The following is an 18,959-nucleotide window of genomic DNA, read 5'->3' on the forward strand; positions in this document are numbered from 1 at the left end:
ACTACTTGATTTGTTTTTGAATTATTTTCTAGTTATGAGTGTCAATAACAAATAATAAATCAAGATTGTCCTTCTCTACAATCTCTTAATTAGTCTCTTCTAAATCTAGACTCGATGCCAAAGCAAGAAAATGAAACATTAGAGTCTCTTTATGTAAAACTTCATCAATCCAATATTAACAGTTTCAAGTACCCCAGCAGCTTCAAAAATAATTTTGAACATTGAACCCACGAGTTCGGATGAGAGAAAAACAAGAATTTGAGGGGTATAGAGTTTTAACTCCTATGTATATACCTGTACAATGCACACCTTTTCCTGTAGTACTTTATATAAATTGTCAAAAACTCTGAGAGGGATAAAAACCCACCATGCAGTCCCAAGAATATATGGCTTTACAAATACAGACCCGTCATGGTAACTGTATATCAGGAAAAGAACGTAAAATGACCAATCTATACATCATCACACAATCAAGAGATCAACAGGGTCACATGCTGGCCTTCTTTGTCTGAAGCTCCAAAACTCTTTCTTCTGTCCTCCTGACAGACTCTTTGAAAATAGATACCAACTGCAAAAAGGAAAACAAAATAAAGGGGGGGCTATCAAGCATAAGGCTGAAAGAATTTGTTAGTCAAGTTGATATATGGCTGCAATATAAGATGTTTGAAATCCTTCATTGTGTGTTTTATTAGACTACCTTTTGGTCGAGATAACAGTACGCCGGACGGATATACATACATACATACATACGTATGTATGTATGTATGTATGTATGTACACACATATATATGACTGCTCAAACCTGAGCTCTACAATATCTGTCAGCTCAATATTGAGGATCACAAATTCCATTGGAGGTGTAATGCTCTTTGAAATTTAGGCAATGCACACAGGCAGGAGATGGTCAACAGAGATTAATTAATGCCCCACAGGGGCTAGGCATTATACACAGGGAGTGAGGAGGCTCAAGGGGGCAGATGTTTCTATAGCCCAAAGCCCTCGGGAGGTTGGAATGGCCACCACTGACTTTTACACAGCCCTTCTAACCTCCACAACTAGACCTCCAAGATTCAAGCTGGACAGAGATACAGTATGATGGGGCACGAGGCAGGTAGTTGTAGAGGCTAGCGGAGCAGTTCTTATGGACCCTTTCACAGAGAAGCAGCTAAAGCTGTAGTTGCTTTGCGAAGTAGCAAGTCCCTGGAGATGATGGTATAGACGACATTCTTTCAGAGCTATTGGGACAATCTCACCTCAGGTCTTCTTTCACCCTTTCAGAAGCTCATGGCATTAGAAGACGTGTCCCAGAGGTTGTCAAAGGAATTGATAAATCTCATCCCAAAGGCAGCAAAGGTCAGAGATGACTCGGTAGAGCTATGTCACCTTGCCATCAACTAAGTAGAGATTATTTAGTGGAGTCCTATCACCTTATTAGGGACTGCAAATAAGAACCTAGCTAATTGCTTAGTCTCAGGCTTTCTCCCCTTAATGATGGATATCATTCATCACACTAAGATAAGATTTGTATGGGACCACATCATCTTCGATAGTATTGTTCCTTTTTGATAGATCCGCAGCTCACTCCAGGAATCAAAATTCCAACTGCTGCTTCTTGACTTTGAAAAGGCTCATGACAGGGAAGATTGGGAGTTCTCAGACATTCCAATGTTGAGGATGGGATCCCCAGATTGGTGGGCCAGAGGGATTGCAGCTTTGTAGTTCTTTGCTTGTAGCTAGGTTCTAGTCTGTGCTGCCAAAGCCGACAAATTCTGTATTCAGAGTTGCTATTTCCTTTTTGTATTTGTTGCACAGACCATCAGCTCTTTTCAGACAGACAGATCAACTAGAATTGGGGGGATTAGACTTCCCCATTCTAAATCAGATGGGCTTTTAGATGTGGAGTTAATGAATGACAAAACTGTGTACTTGGATGGGGATGAGAACTTTAGGACCTTTGCAGGAAAGACAGATTTTCTACAAAGCCACAAATGGTCTCACAATTGGCAGTTCCCATGAATTTTTGCCTGTAACAGATCAGCCCTATGAGAGCTTCACTTTGATTCCTTGAGGGACATCAATTAGGCCTCACATGGGGATTGACATTTCATCAAAGCAGCAATTACCCTCCCTACTTCTGAGCATTAATAATTAGATAGAAGGTTCACTATCCAAGAACAACTAGACTTTTCTTTGTAGGGAGGGTGACTGAGGGTGGCTAACCGGGTACTCTTAGCAGGACTAAGTGGTACATCACCTCCTGTCGGTCTTTCTCCAGATCCTATATAGGCTAGGTGAAGCAACTCATTAGGGACTTCATTTGGCTAGGAGAAGATTGGGGCAAGATGTCATCATTCAGAGAAACAGTTTGGGGGATTGATGTAGGCTGTCAAAGTATACATTTGCTAGTCAAGCTTACTGTTAACCAGGATATGGGACGAAGGAGCCATCTCTCTTGACAGTTTGAAAATCTCTACTCTAGCAGCTTATGCAAGAGCTGCCAAACACATAACAAACTGCACAGAGAGGAAGATTTGGGGAGTGTGATCTGTGCCACAGTGAAGATCCATCCATCATAGTCAATCTCCCCTTCCCCAATCTCATAGCATTGGGCTCTTATACTTACGCTGCCCCATAGAGCAGTGAGTCATCTTGCTTGGGGATAAAGTTGGCTCTTACTTCAACCTATAATCCAAAAGGAAATGGCAAAAGTGAACATGGATATCCACCTATCATTAAGGCCTTGGCCAAATCATGTGGAGGAAAGATGAAATAGTGGCCACAGCTTCTTCCATATGCTTTGTGGGCTGATAGAACAACTCATGGTGCTGTCAGGGGATATATGCTGGCTGAATTGATGTATGGTTAGAAGCCCATCATGCCAATAGAAGAGATGGATGTTACATGGAGTGTGATACCTTGGGAAGTAGGGTTGAATAGAGAGGAGTTTCTGGTTTTATGCATAAGGCAGTTGGAAAGAAGGCTTCTTCCATATGCTTTGTGGGCTGATACAATAACTCATGGTGCTGTCAGGGGATATATGCTGGCTGAATTGACGTACGGTCAGAAGCCCATCATGCCAATAGAAGAGATGGATGTTACATGGAGTGTGATACCTTGGGAAGTAGGGTTGAATAGAGAGGAGTTTCTGGTTTTATGCATAAGGCAGTTGGAAAGAAGGCCAGAAGCTGCCTTTAGAATAAGACACTGTTTGATAAGAGACATAGACTCTGGCCAAGAGCCATACATGACTACTTTGTCCTGTTGCATTTGTTATTCTATTTTATTTTCTTGCTTTTCTAATAGCCAATGTGTTTTGTTTGTCAACTTTCATCCCTAGCCTTCAAATTTTACTGTTCTTGCATGCATTCAGCAACCTGTTTCCCTTCATTATAGCCATCTAAAATGAGAAGATGCATGAAGTCACACTAAGATTTACATGATTATTAAGATAGTACTAATTCTAACTCTTGATCTGTGTGTGTGTGTGTGTGTGTGTGTGTGTGTGTGTGTGTGTGTGTGCTCGCTCCCGTTTCGCTGTTTTGGATTGAGGGTGAAACTCCGTTTTGCACCTCCGAAACACATTTCTATTTCCCCATTTTCTCAACTATGGTTGATCCTACAATTTAAACTCAAGCTCTAATATTGAAACCTGTGCTTCACAGATGGCAGCCTCTAGCCTGCTGCAGAACATGAAAGAGTTTGGAATCACCTCACCACATGCTCTTTGGGCCATACGAAACTCCTATGATTGTAGAAGAAGTGTGGTCACATATGGCCTAACCTTGCAAGGTTGGAAGGTCCCATCCTAGGCAGGATAGCTTTGGCCACTCTTGTAGGAGTGGTGTCTTTGCAATAAACTATTTGATTACTATACAGCGGATGGGACCTCCTTTCATTTGGCCATATTCCACTATGGCTGATTAGTGTAGATTTTTGAGCTTGTCTATAGAAGCGCAGTCTTTCATCCTTCCTTCTCATCATGGTTTTGCATAAATATTCACCAAAGTTTCAGCTGCTATACCATTTGGCTGGCAAGATGATCATCTCACTAGCCATTTTGTTTGGTTTCATATTCGCCCCCTCAGTGGATGATTCTTGCAGGAGAATCAATACTTCTAGTCCTTGATTCTCCAAACTATTTGTCTAGATTTGCCATCTTTATCATGGATAACAAGTTATTTCCTTCTACTCTTCAAGATTGGTAGGGTTTCATGGGTGCATCATTTGACAAGTGCAAATTGTCACTGCACAATAATAGTTGTATACCGATCCTCATCCTTTTGGTCCTTGACAGGAAGGCTTTCTGTCACTTACAAGGGAATCTGGGGAGTGATTTTGGCAGATCAGCCTCGATACAACCTAAGGGAAAGATTTTAGTCTAAATAATCTTAGCATTCAATTTTGGACACCTGGCATGTTTCTGGTGGAGCATGACTAGGGTATTAATTGGGAGTACTGTCCCCCCATCATAGTCAAGCTCCCCTTCCCCTGTCTCATAGCATTGGGCTCTTATACTTATGCTGCCCCATAGAGCCGTGAACCAGTGACTACTTTGCTCTGTTTCATTTGTTATTCTGTTTTATTTTCTTGTTTTTCTTTAATGTATAAGAAACTTGAAAAAAAAAGCAAACACATTTCACACATCCCAAAGAATACAAAATGACAACCCTGTAATAGACAGCTGCCTTTTTCAAGCACTTAAAAGGCCTGAAACACAATATGCAAGATGAAACGGAGTTTTTTATAAAGCATGTATGACAATGCATTATGTAGATTCATTAGCATGAAAAGGACAGACCTGATTGATCTCTTCCTCTGTACTGATCAAGGGGGGTGACATCATGATTATATCTCCAGAAATGCGAACTAGCATGCCTTGCTCTGCACATTGACTACCAAAATAGGACCCAATGCCTGCAAGAAAAGAATCTCACCATCATGGATAATATAAATAAACAAAGTTGAACTCAGTACTTCAGCAGTTCAAAAGTATTTTAGCTCAGAGTAACTGTTACACCATGTGTGATATGTTTCAGATGAGTCACATTGAGCATAGCTCCATATTTTACTACAAGCTCAACCAAAATAGGTTATTAGCAGAATCTAAGCATGCTCTATTCATATGCAAGAGATGCAACTGAAGTTAACAATGGAAATTTTCTCCCTTCAAGTTCAATCTTTCTAAACACTCTAGAAATGATGTCATAAGTATTTTGTAAAAAGGATGGGTCTGCCTGAAAATCTTTGACCAATAAAATATGATACTCGCAATAAAACAGTTTGTAGTTTGTGCTTTTACTTAATGATCACTAGTCTTGATTTCATAGCCACAAAAGTTTGGAGGGACTGCAAAAAATGCAGCAGCAGCGGAAATTTCAGGCTGCAAAGTAGACATGCATAGGGCAGCAAGGCATTACATATCTCAATCGAAAAAGTGGGGGCCAAAAAAGACTGCAAAGACTCACAAGTACTGCTGTCCCTCATCAGACTTAAAATTCAGTATTTTTGTTTCCAGGGGCAGGATACCTCACAAAAGAGCCAAGGTAGCCATGGTAAGAAGAAGAAATGGAAGTTGCAGCATTTCTTCAGCACTGGATAGACCTAGACAAAAACTTGTGATCGGCCTCTTTCCTAGGGCAAACATCAGTACCAGCACCCTCAAAAATTCTCTCACAGGAGACTACTCCTCTAGGTCAGGCTAGACCATCATCAAGATGAGTCACTTATAGGAGCCACCAGCCAGGGCCTTAAATAGAGCAGGACACCACATACCTCATGGCAGATGCCCATCTGTGTATGGAAAGCCTCCTCTAGTTCCTTCTCTGTGAAGGGGGCTATGAGGAAGCGTCCCATCTCCTCTGTGACGAGGGACGGGATGTTATCCCAGACCTGCTGTCTACAACAATATCCCCTAGCTGAGGCTGTCTCCTACTGGAAGAGGCGCCTATAGTAGTCGGTGGCAATCTCCATCACCTTGTATGGGCTAGAACGAGTCCTCCCATACTGATCACGAAGACTGTGTATCTGCTCTCCTGTGGTGCGAGACTGGTGCACCTGGAAGAACTCCCTGCACATCATGTCCCCCTTCCGTGCCCAGAAGGCTACTGAGATGCAGAAAGAGAACTCCGAGCACCTGTCCTCAAGGCCAGCAATGGCTGCTCACACTCCCACCTCCTGTGCCTGGAGGGTGGGATCTCGTGGTGCCTCCTGTAATAATCTCTATGTGGCTGCAAGGTCCCGCCGGAGTGCTCTCTCCTCCTCCCAGCTCTGCTACCTGGCCTGTATGGCTACCTCTTGGCAGATTTTGCTGGACTCAGCTAGGACCTCTACAACCTCCTCTGCGATCCAATCCCTCCTACCCCACTCCCTAGTCCAAATCTTCTCTATCTGTCTCGTCACCTCCTCCCTTCTATAGATCTAGTCAAGGATCCGGCAGGATCGTGTGTCTAGGGCAGATGCTGGGGGGTCAAGGGTCAGGATAACTGGGCAATGATCGGACAACGTGGTGCCCACCAACTGCTCAATCTGGCCTCCACAAGAGCCTCCCCACTCTTCCACATAAAACCTGTCCAACCGCTCCAGCAGGACTCCACCTAGTTGTCTATCAGCAACCTTTCCCTCCTATGGAAGGCAGGGTCTCTCCAGGCATCGCGTGCTCCTACTACCAGTAGAAAGACCTCTCATGCTTCCTTCTCCTCCGCAGCCATGCCCTGGTAGTTTCTGCCTCTGCCTTGCTAGTTCTCCAAAGCCTCCAAGTTGTTGAAGTCTCCTCCAACGATCCACGAGTCCACCTCTGAGAGTCCATCCGCGATCACCCAGAACCTGCTGCGTGCCCTAACCTCCGTAAAGGCATAGACATTGAGGACTCCAAGGTACGAGTTCCCAATATCTAATCTGATCCATAGAACCCTCCTTGACACTATCGTCCCGTGGTCTCGTACACAAGTGGTGAGACTCAGGCCAATAGAGGTGCATACATCTCCACTCCTGCCGTGGGCACCTATGGTGTGCTCCCAGTAAGTGTGCGAGCTGCCCGGGAGTACCTTCCCTACCTGCTAAGCCTGGGTGGGAGTGAGCTTGTGCTCCTGTAGAATGTAGAAGTAAGATGTCGATCCGTTTGGCAAGCACAGGCTGCAGCTCTTGCCGAACAATCAACTTCCTAGAACCACGTGCCCCACTGTAGTGGAGACTATTCACATTCCACGATGCAAGGTGTAAGCTTATGGGGAAACCTGTGACAGACCGAACACGCATCTGTTTGGTGTGGAGGCTGCTGATGAGGAGGAAAAACTATGGGGTATACAGGTACGCTTTGCCGCCAGTCTGGACGGCGAACTCCAGTCCCCCATGGTGGCCCTTGGCCAGACCATAGAGGTGATAGATGCTCCAAGTGGTACTATCAAAGCATCTATCAACCATGTACAAAGTCGTCAAAAGATGACGTACCAGCAAGACGGTAGGGTTTGCCAGGAGGAACACAGAGTAAACTCGGCAAACATGGAGAAGAGAAGAGAAGAGAAGAGAGAAGAAACTTTGATGAATGGATTGATGAAGTTCCGAATCATGGAGTGAATGTGATATAAGGGACCAAGGGTATCGTAGCACAAGGAAGATGATGAAGACAGCCACGAACCACGAACCGCGATGTCCTCCTGAAGGGGTGTGAGGGTAGTGGAGAGGTTGGAGAGAGGAGGTGACGGACTGAATGAATCAGCAGTGAGGAATGAATGAGAGAGTGGCCTATAAATAGACACAATCAATCTAGGATGGCGCTCCTTTTTGGGGCTGCAAACCCTACACGCAAAACCTAAACGCAAAACACAGAAACGCAAACTGCAGGTGAAGGGTAAAGGGTTTCTCAACACCCCCTCTCAGGCCCAAAAAGGGGAATAAGAGAAGAGTGAGGTGGAGATGCAATGCTTATGCAGCAGGTGCCACTTGGACAATGTCCCTCGTGGGGAAATTGTTCACTTGTCCAAGTGCCCTAGTACAAAGATGATGAAAGCATGCAATGCATAGGAGGAATGTGAAACTTTGTGTGGTGCCGAGAACCATAAGGATATACCCGTACTCAATCTCGGGAGGTGGCTCCAAGCTGACCAAGTGACCAAGGCAATAAGAGAAGAGAAGGAAGAAGATGTAGAGGATCCCTAAGATCCAAGATATCCACCGCAAAGGGAACCTGTAGTAAAGAATAGTAAATAGAGTGAATTGGAGAACCCGAAACTCAACCTCAAGAGAGAAGCCACTAGCTCCGTGCATCCATGTTGGAAGGAATACGAAGGCCTCGTCACCAAGTCACGGTTGAACCTCCGAGGTCCCGATCTAGGTGGTACCTGAAGATCCTAGGTATCAGTAGAAGAGATGACTGATCGAAGACAGCAACCCCAAGAAAGTAGAGGATGGGTGAAGAACTTCATGTGGAGTAGGGTCTGCCTCTGAGGTGGGAGGCGGAGAGACCCCCGCTGAAGTCGAAGAAGAAGTAGATACCCCCTCTGAGGGCAAAGAAATAACATCCCCCTCTGAATCCCCCTCTGAAGTAGATAGGAAATCCAAAAACTCATGGATCATGAACTCCAAAATGTCTGATAACGAAGGACGTGCCGCCAATCGTGCCGAAGAAGGTATCTGGGGTGCTAAAGAGCTCCCAGAGGTAGCCTCTCGAACATGAGTAGTCGAGGGTGGGGAAGGGTGGGGCTCAGAATGAGCAAGAGGTGGGCAACAGTCGCTGTGTCTCAATGGAGCAGATTGGGTAGCCAAAGAAAAGGAAGGAGTCGAACAGCCACTGTCTCTCGAAGGAGCAGACTGACGAGGAGACGGTATCAAACAATCATTGCCTCTCCATGGAGCAAACTACAGATCCATAGGTCGTGGAAGCCACTGTACCTGAAAATAAGTGGGAGAAGACTTCCGCTGGCATTGCGACGATCTCTAGGAGGTCATAGCGCCAATCGATCCTCCATGTGCTCGAAATGACTTAGTGCGCATCGGATGTGTCTTATTGCCTTGAGCATAGTACTCTGATAGTCAATGTAGAACAATCTCTGTGGCCCAGAAAGGAGAGGTAGCACAAGGAGTGCCTAGTGGAAGGCGCATCTACTCCGAGGAAGTAGGGAGCAAAGGTCGAAGTCGGCAAGCATCGATGGTGTGTCCGGTGATGCCACAATAGGAGCACCCAGTAGTCTGGACATCTGTTGGTAAAGAAGCCATGGATACCAATGTGCCTTGCTGAAGAAGGAAGAGGTCAGCCACCATGAACCACGAACCGCAATGTCTGCCTCAAGGAGTGTAAGGACAGTGTGAAGGACGAACCGCAATGTCTACCTCAAGGGGTGGGAGGGCAGTGGAAAGGCTGGAAGTGAGCTGCCAATGGAAGGAGGATACGACCAGCAATAAGAGGTTGCAACCAGTAGAAAAACACAAGTGAGGAGAGAGAAAGAATAAAAATGCAGGCAGGACAGCCTGCAGGAGAGAGAAAGACTAAAAACGCAGGAGAAAACAGCCGCAGCAGTCAATATGCTGAAATCAGCTCCGAATAGTGTGTGATAAGCTGGAAACAGGCGCCAAACTGTTGTAGAAAGCAATGGCCAGCTTGGATCGCGATGTCCTCTACATCCGGGGTGTAGGCAACAAGCTGAAATACCTGAAATCTGCAAAAACGAGATTATTTTCTGAACGGAGAGTGATCAGCAACAATAGCTCTGCTGTAAACAGCTACAAACTGCGGGTGGAAGGCTGCAAACATGCGCCAGACTATAGATGACACCAAGGGACAGTTGAGACTACAATGTCCTCCGCAAAAGGGGTGTGGGCAGCAAGCTGAAAACACCTGAAACCTGCAAAAACGAGATTTTGATGCAGCCTAAGAAGAAGAGAAGTAGATGCCGAACCTACCACCGGTCTTTGCCTTCACTGGACTGGAGGATCTTTGCCACTCTTTGAGCAGATCCGCTCTGATACCATATCAAAAGATGACATACCAGCGAGACAGTAGGGTTTGCAGGGAGGAACATGGAGTGAACTCGGCAAACATGGAGAAGAGAAGAGAAGAGAGAAGAAACTCTGATGAATGGAATGATGAAGTTTCGAATCATGGAGTGAATGTGATACAAGGGACCAAGGGTGCCGTAGCACAAGGAAAATGATGAAGATAGCCACGAGCCACGAACCGCAATGTCCTCTTAAAGGGGTGTGAGGGTAGTGGAGAGGCTGGAGAGAAGAGGTGACGAGCTGAATGAATCGGCCGTGAGGAATGAATGAGAGAGTGGCCTATAAATAGGCACAGTCAGTCTAGGATGGCGCCCCTTTTTGGGGCTGCAAACCCTAAATGCAAAACGCAAAAACGTAAAAACGCAAACTACAAGTGAAGGGTGAAGGGTTTCTCAACAGTCGTGACTCTATACACTGGTAGAAACGGGCCGCCTATGCCAGGGGCCACTTGATCACATCCTACGGAGCTCTCCATTGTGGGGGGGCTCGAAAGATAATACTCAAGTGTGGGACCTCGACACCAGCCCACCAGTAATGTCCATCATGCAACCAGGCCATTGTTGTGCAAATAGTGCTAGTCCTTCTTCTCCCATCCACTGGGAGGTGTGGTCTGCCACCTGACTTTCAGCTCCTCCTCTATCTGTGTCATCGTCCAATCCTCTGAGTAAGAGGACAGAAAGAAAAAAGCATAGTTTGGTCCATCCAGTAGTGCTAGTAGATGGACCTTGCCCCTCCTTGACTTACGAACCACGAAGATCCCCACCTCAAGAGGTAGTGGGAACTCTCCGCACTCCGTAACTCTCAAGTAGGACCATGGGCCACTGCAGAAGAACTCCTCTGGCAACAACTATGCCTGTCTCGTGAAAGTGTAATGGGCGGCAGGGACAAATTAGCTGGTAGATGTGTGGGGGGAGCACTGCTGGCGCAAGGAGGATGTAGGCGTGTATGGCTCATCACCACTTGTGGAAGAAGGGAGGGTGGGTCCGGGGAGAATCACCTAAACCGGGTGTGGAACAGGGAGGGTGCTCGGCAAGGGAGATAGTGGGGGGAAGAGGGGGATCAGGAGATGTCGGAGGTATGTGGCGGATGTAGCGGGGAGCTGGTGGCCCTCGAAGGACCAGGGTCAATGGGGGGGGCATGGGAAATGGGGGGGGAAGGGGTATGGGGGCTGTGGAAACTCAGGTGAAGTGGTCTGTGGTGTAGGTGATGGATGTGGGGGACTACGGTCTTGCCGGGTGGGGCGGGAAAGGGGGGGTTTGCAAAGTGCTCGACTGAGGAGACGTCGCTCGCCTTTCAACTCCCTGTTGTCAAGGCTGGGTCTGAAGAGCTGGCTATGCCCCCCCCCCCCCCCCCCCTACCATCTCCCTCTCTGTCATCTGTGGACCCGTGTGAAGCCATCAGCATCCACTTGTGGGCCCCTCATCGGAGCCGTCTTGGCCCCGAAACGCATACAATTTGTTGCCTGATGTCCAAAGTCGTGGTAGCGCAGGCATTGCCCTAGTTGCCCAGTCACAATGACCTGTTGTCTAAAGGAGTGACCTCCAGCCTCAATCTCCAAGAACTTTGGTATGCTTTTTGTGTCTTTCACGACCACTCGTACCTTTGGGACTCCTGCAGCTGTCATTCCATCCGCGAAGGAAGCAGGGAGAACTATGCCAAAAAGCCGTCCAAAGTCCTCCACTAATTGGCGGTACTCTACTGCCAATCCAAGGAAAAGTAGGGTGACTGAGTGTATGAGAAAACTGTTGTGGAGCGCAAATAACTCCACTGGGAAGCCGCTATACCAAGGAACCATGTAGATGATCCCCTTTGTGGAGACATAGGGTGAGCTCTCCACTAACTCACAGGTTGCGTCCGTAGAGGTGAGTCGAACCATGAAGATCCCTCGGCCCATGAGGACTGCCTCCGAGATCTGCGTTGCACCAATGCGTAGCGTGGAGTGGAGCCAATCCCACAACTGGGCCCTCAATGGGGAGTGTCCAACGATCGTTGTTTCTTTCAGCTCCAACTCTGTGGCCTGCACGGCCAAGAGCTGTTCCTCAAAGAGGATGATGCGCAAGGTGTTTGACTAGGGGGCACTCGTAGAATGCACTGGTGTCTGACCAGAGGTTTTCATTGCGCGTCCGTGCTGAGGACCTACCCCTCACGCGGGGGGGGGGGAATGCTTGTTTACACAGTGGGGGAGGTGTTGGACACCGCTGTAGTCCAACTCACAACGAGGCGAATGAGTATGTTAGGCCTATCGTATAGAGCCGCAGGCCACAGTACAGGTGGAGCTTGGGGGGGGGGGGGGGGGAGAGTTGGTTTTCAGGGCAAAGAGGTGGGGAACCAGATCCTTAGGCAAGAGGACACGACGTTGGTTCAGGCGCGGGGGCAGGGGGGGAGAGACTGTAGGTGATGGATGTGGGGGATTGCGGTCTTGCCGGGTGGGGCAAGCAAGGGGGGTTGCAAAGTGATCTGCCGACGAGGCATCGCTTACCCTCCAACTCCCTGCTGTCGAGGCTGGGTTTGAGGAGCTGGTTGTGCCCCCCCCCCCCCCCCCCAACTGTCTCCTTCTCTGTCGTCTCTAGACCCGTGTGAAGCCATCAGCGTCCACCTGTAAGCCCGTCGCCGGAGCTGTCTTGGCCCCGAAACGTGTACAATCTGTTGCTTGATGTCCAAAGTTGTAGCCGCGCAGGCACTAACTTGGTTGCCCAATCACAATGATCTGCTACCTAAAGAAGTGACCTCCAGTCTCAATCTCCAAGAACTTTGGTATGCCTTTTGTGTCTTTCACGGCCATGCGTACCTTTGGGACTCCTACATCTATCACTCCATCCACGAACGAAGCAAGGAGAATTGTGCCAAAAAACCATCCAAAGTCCTCCACTAACTGGCGGTACTCTATCGCCAGTCCGGGGAAAAGTAGGGTAGCTGGGTGTCTGAGAAAACTGTTGTGGAGCGCAAATAACTCCACTGGGAAGCTGCTATACCAGGGAACTATGTAGAGGACTCCCTTCATGGAGGCATAGAGCAAGCTCTCCACTAACTCATAGGCTACGTCTGCAGAGGTGAGTCGAACCATGAAGATCCCTCAGCCCATGAGGACTGCCTCCAAGATTTGCGTTGTACCAATGCGCAATGTGGAGTGGAGCCAATCCTGCAGTTGGGCCCTCGATGGGGAGTGTCCAACGACCTGACTAAAGATCGCTATTTCTTTTAGCTCCAACTCTGTGGCCTAGACGGCCAAGAGTTGTTCCTCAGAGAGGATGATGCGCAAGGTGTTTGACTGGGGAGCACTCATAGAATGCACCGGCGTCTGACCAGAGGTTTCCATTGCACGTCCCTGCTGAAGACCTACCACTCATGCTGTTGCGCTGTCGGGGGGGTGGGGATGCTTGTTTACACAGTGGGGGAGGTGTTGGACACCGCTGTAGTCCAACTCGTAGCGAGGCGAATGAGTATGTTAGGCCTATCGTACAAAGCTGACCTAATGCATTATTTGCATTATTTTCTACCTATTTAGATGCCTCCTCCTTAGTCTGATCATTCATCACTTGTAGATTCTAGTGCAAGCCCTGTTGAAGAGACGGAGCCGATGCCAATGCCCATGCAGCCAGTGACTCACTATTGTATGCAATTGTCTCGTGTTTGGTATATGGATTCCATTTCCCAAGTATATCTCTAAGTTCTCCTTTTGCAGTGTTCTTTTGTTTTCTCCTTTCTCTTGTATTGTGCAGTCTATTACAGCAATCTTCTACACTTTCATTGCTGCACCCACTTCTAGCATGGTATTAGACGTTCATGTTCAATCTCTAAGTGTTGTTTTCTGCAGTGGATGGTCTGTCCTCACCATTTACTGGTGCTGATTTACCTTCTTATGTCTGCTGCAGCTTGAGCAACTAGTTTCTAGGTATTTTCTGCCTGTTTTCAGCCTTCTGTCTTCTGTGTTCTAATTTTCTGCAATATTTTAATGTTGTACGGCTGCATTTAACACTCTTACTCCCAGCATTTTTGTACTCAGCCTTTGCATTTTCAGCATTTATTGACCTTGGAGGCTGGCCAGCAATGTTTCCAGTATTTGTTGTTTGTCATCTCTCTAATTCTCCCTGCTTTTGCAGTCATTTTGTGATTAGATCCCATACTCTCTCTCTTTTTTTTCGTAAAAGGTAATTGTATTAATTACGAAAAAAAGGTACAAGGTTACATGATTACAAGATACACGATGGCTCTAAGCCACTGTGTGTGAACTTGTCAGTACAAAACACGGAGTGGGATACACAAGTCCCAGACACAGAGGAAATTGCCCTATGCCAGGGAAGCAAGTCTTCCCGAGGAGCCTGGCAATGTGTCCCAAAACATTAGAGGCCGACTCAAAAAGAAAGGCATTCCGAGAAGTCCAATTATGCCAGCATCCCCAATATCTGAGAAAATGGAACAAGGTCTTCAAATGCAACTGTGCCGGTGCAGGGTATTTTGAGCGTGCAAAAACCCAATCGAAAGGACTCATTGAGAAACCAACCACAGCTCGCCAAACTGCAGACAAAAGCGACCAGATTTTCCTAGCGAGAGGGCAAGAGATAAATCGGTGACGGGCCAATTCCACAGTAGTGGTGCAGAAGAAACAGTTGCCGTTAGAGATTCGACGCTTGGAAAGGGCCGAGGCAAGAGGAAGACCACCAATCATTACCCTCCAAAGAAAGACCTTGCATTTGAAAGGTGTCTTGTTCACCCAGCCCTCCATCACAGTTGCCTTCCACCATGACTGAGATTTCCACAACCCCCATACAGTATTAGCTTTAGTGACCAGCCATTGATGATCTTTAATTAGAAGATGGTACACCTGGTTAGCCGAGGCCTTTTCCAAATTTAACCGACCTGCAAGGACCCAATCCTGCCACAGGCGATTCACAGCAAGGGCAGGAAAGGGTTGCTTGCTCTGGAGCACTGACAAAAGCTGTTCCCATAAATCATGGTATCCACGAGGGATTCGGAAAAGCCTCCTGGCAGTACGAAATGATATGAAGACATTACGACTGGCAAGGGTGGCATCTACAAACTGAGGTCAAGCCCAAACGGGCCATGCGGTTAAACTTTGCTCGAAGCTCCTGTTTGCCTTCCCATGAAAGTAATCTCGAGGCTGCCAACAATTCCAGTTGAAAAGAGTTAGAATTTACGCGGCCCTCCGCTGAAGACCAACGCGCCTTCTGAAGAACCAATTGCCAGGAGCCGACCAAATGAACAAGCAGAGATGAGGAAGGACTCGAAAACCAAGAGTCTGCATTAAGCACATGCCACCAGGAGCCTCGAATTTGTGTATTCCCATGCAGAAGCCCGCGGTCCTCAAGAAAATAACGGGCTATAGCGGCCCACGGGTGATGCTCCACACACATGGCACGAAAAAGAGACCAACGAAGTGCCAGCATATGAGTTTGGGCATCCAAAATAGCCCCACCACCCAAGCATTTGGGGGTACATGTATGCGACCACGACATCCATGAAATACCGGCATGCAATGAATGCTTCTTCCATAACATGAAACGAATGGGCCGGGTGAGAGCGTTCAAAGTAGTAGGAGTCCAAGACAGCAATGGCAAGAAATATGTGAGCATTGGCAGCATAATTGTTTGAGCCACTTTGAGGAGAAAATGGAAGGACCAAGCTTGCGACTTCCAATAGAGAAACTTCACTGCGAGTTTCTGTGAAATCCACTATAGTAGTTGTTTTGACTGAACATCAATACCCAAAGGGTACCCAAGATGCCTGACAATGGAACCACGGGGAACAACCTATCCCTACCAGCCCAATGACTATAAATCGGACTCCGTACAACTAAGAAGGGCCGATTTGAAAGTATTGATACAAAGACCAGAAGCCTGACCAAAGAGCATCCAGACATCTAATGCCTTGCAAATATTATCCTTATCCGCACGTAAAATCATAAAGCTGTCATCTTCCAATGATTGACTAACGAAGTGCAGAGACAATCCGGCCAACTGAGCAAAAGTTCCTATGGAGGATAACATCGACAGAACCGGATGAGTTGCTAGGGCAAAGAAGAGAGGACTCAAAGAATAACCCTGTCTCACAGAACCTGCTAGGACAAAGGGCTCTGTAACACCACCATTTAGCATAACTAGCGAAGAGGCCGCCGCACTAATGGTGTAGATCAAGCGGGACATCCGAGTGCCAAAGCCCATCGTTGACATAAGTTCTGCAATGAAAGACCAGTCTAAATAGTCAAACGCCTTTTCCAGATCCAATTGGATCAATACCACTTCTTGATTAGAGTGCCTTGCATAGTCAATAGCCATTTGCACATTTAAGATATTATGCAGAATGTTGCGGCCCTCTGAAACCATATTGAAGAGCATGCACAATGGCCGGAAGATGTTTGTGGAGCCGATTCGCCAGCACTTTGGAAAAGATTTTATACATCGAATCCATCAAAGAGATTGGTCTCCAATGTTGCAACATTCACGACGAAGGAACCTTTGGAAGCAATTTGATAAGCCCTTCTTTCCATGAGAAAGGCATGAACCCTGTTTCCCAAACCTGCTGAAACATAGCTGTAAATGGCTTCACCAGTTGGGTAGCGGAGCTCTCAAAGAATTCATTGGTGAGACCATCCCAACCGGGACTTTTATCCTTAGGCAGGTGCAACAAAACATCCATAACCTCCTCCTCACAAATATCAGACTCCAAAGTAGTTTGCATATCAAGTGGAACCTGATGTCGGACCAGATCATAGAAGACTGAACGTGCACGCGTAACCCGGTCAGAAGGTGACTGAGAAGAACCAAGAAGCTCCAGAAAATAATTCCTGCACATATTAACAATAGTCTGAGGGTCAGTGACCATTTGACCCTCTGAATTCTGGAGTCTAGTCATATTTTCTCGAGCCGGAGAGACATGCAGCGCACGAAAGAACTTATGAGTTTGACAAGCACTATCTTGCAAATTCTCAGTCAACTTTTGTAATTTGGCCTGGTGATAAGATTTTAGCTGAAACTCTTTACTAAGATCAGCTAAACGCATTGCTAGTGACAGCAGAAATTCATCATCTGGAGTGTCTACCAGCAGAGAGCGAACCAAAGCCAGTAAGTCCTCCGTTGCGTGTCGACGCCGCCGACAAAGAGAGGTATGGTGGATCCCATACTGCCGAGCTATCCGCTGCACATTAGAGAGCAATCTTTCAAAGGAAGCAGTGCCCTCAGAGGCGAAGTCCAATAAAAATCTATCAATCAATTGCTGCATATAGCCTCGGAAGAGCGAATGCTTCAAATAAGAGTTGAAACGTAAAGGGAGTCTATCCAACAGTTGCATAAAAGGTGCAATGGGTTGTGCAAGTATCTCAAGCTGGAGAGGGGAATGGTCCGACAAAGCATATTGCTGCAAGACTATCATTTCCAGCATCTCAAGAAGAAAATCATCATCCTGCATGATGTACATTCGGTCCAACCTCGACCATGTAGTGGCATACTGCGCCGAATGGAAAGAAAACCTTGAAGAAGAAGGGTGTAGCCAGGACCATAGATCTTGCTTAAGCATGGCAAGAGCAAACATATTCCACACCCGACTTTCCGGAGCATCCATCACCGAATGCCCTGAAGTGGATTGTGAAGAATCAACACACATATTAAAATCCCCCCATCTTCAAGGTATTCCAAAGATCCCGGTGGGAAAAAGGATCATTCGGAGCATATAGGCCCAGCAACCATAAGATTTCTCCTTCAAATAAAACTTTGACCACCACAAAGTGGCCATGTACATCATTTTTAATAAGAACCGGCTGATATTTCTCATGTACAATCATAAGCACACCAGAATAATGCCCGGCGGGTGTCTCTACATAAAATAAGCGAAACCCATGGCAATCCACAACTTTTCCTGCTTCACCATGACTCTTGTGCTCTACTGCACACAAGACATCCCACTGATTCTCATGTAATACAGTCCACATGGTATGTTGCTTATAGCAAGAACAAATGCCTCGCACATTCCACATGGCTATCTTCATGTGTCTCCAAAAAGAAAATTAGGAACGAGGCACCACTTGCCTCGATTTAACCTTTTCTGCTAGGATATCAAGGACACCGTCATCCAAAAAATCAGCTAACACGGCAAAAGAGTCCTGACAGCCAGCTTTAGAGGTAGACGGAATATCCACTGTCTGGGGGATGGAACGGGGATAACGACGATCCCATGGCGTAATCACATTCCCTCCAGTATCAAAAGCCAACTTAGCAGGTGGGCCCTTTGGACCGTCGGTATATACTTTCCTAGCAGACTGATTACGAGGAGAAGAAGGAACCATAGTACCCACAGCGTGCTCTGAAGACAGCATTTCTTTCCTGCACATATACGTGCACATGAAATCTTGTGAAACATTAGGCCCAGTAGCTGCCTGGCCAGCATCAACCTTTTTACCTTTTTTGGGACGTGCCTCTACCCAGTCATTGCCACGGGAATCCAAACCCGAAGCACGTTGTTTACCTTTATCCAGAACTTTCTGTGCTGGGGTGCATCCTGGGACGGAGCATCAAGCACCATGTCTTCCATCGGCAGCGCAACATGCTCATCATCTGAAGATGGTTTCTTCTCTGGGCATTCGGCCATAAAATGCCCCAATTTTCCACACGAAAAGCAATGTCCTGCAAAGTTGCCCCATTTCAAACGAAAGTGCAAAGGATGCATGCTAGAGCAATTAATACAAAGCCATGCAGGCCTTTTCCTAGCAGTATCCCATAGCATACACAAACAGTTGTGATTCATGGCCCTTAGGCTCGGGGGGACCAGAACAATTCCCACAACGGCCATGGCATCCTTTAACAACGGCCTATAGACAGCCGGGCAATTTTCCACTTCAACCCACACCGGGCATTCACATTGAAGGAGGCGTTGAAAGTCTACCATAGGGCGCCATGGCACAACATGGACCAAACGGCGATCAAAGAACAATGGCAGTTTAGACAGAAGCTCAGCCCGAT

General features: G+C 47.0%; 1 protein-coding gene across 2 annotated transcripts in view; it reads right to left on the bottom strand.

The window, feature by feature from the left end:
- Positions 1-240: 240 nt before the first annotated feature.
- POP2 (Pyridoxal phosphate (PLP)-dependent transferases superfamily protein) overlaps positions 241-18,959 on the bottom strand; it is a 136,888-nt gene continuing 118,169 nt past the window's right edge. For both annotated transcript variants that reach the window (XM_087701370.1, XM_087701369.1), the window contains 2 exons: positions 4,799-4,914; positions 241-568 (listed from right to left, as the gene is read on the bottom strand). In XM_087701370.1, coding sequence (XP_087557496.1) covers positions 488-568; positions 4,799-4,914 — 197 coding nt within the window. In that variant the 3' untranslated portion in view covers positions 241-487. The remainder of the gene's footprint in view (positions 569-4,798; positions 4,915-18,959) is intronic.

This window comes from Lygodium microphyllum, chromosome 20, assembly GCF_053477565.2.
Source record: "Lygodium microphyllum isolate KBCC chromosome 20, Lygodium_microphyllum_v1.1.10, whole genome shotgun sequence".
Taxonomy (NCBI): domain Eukaryota; kingdom Viridiplantae; phylum Streptophyta; class Polypodiopsida; order Schizaeales; family Lygodiaceae; genus Lygodium; species Lygodium microphyllum.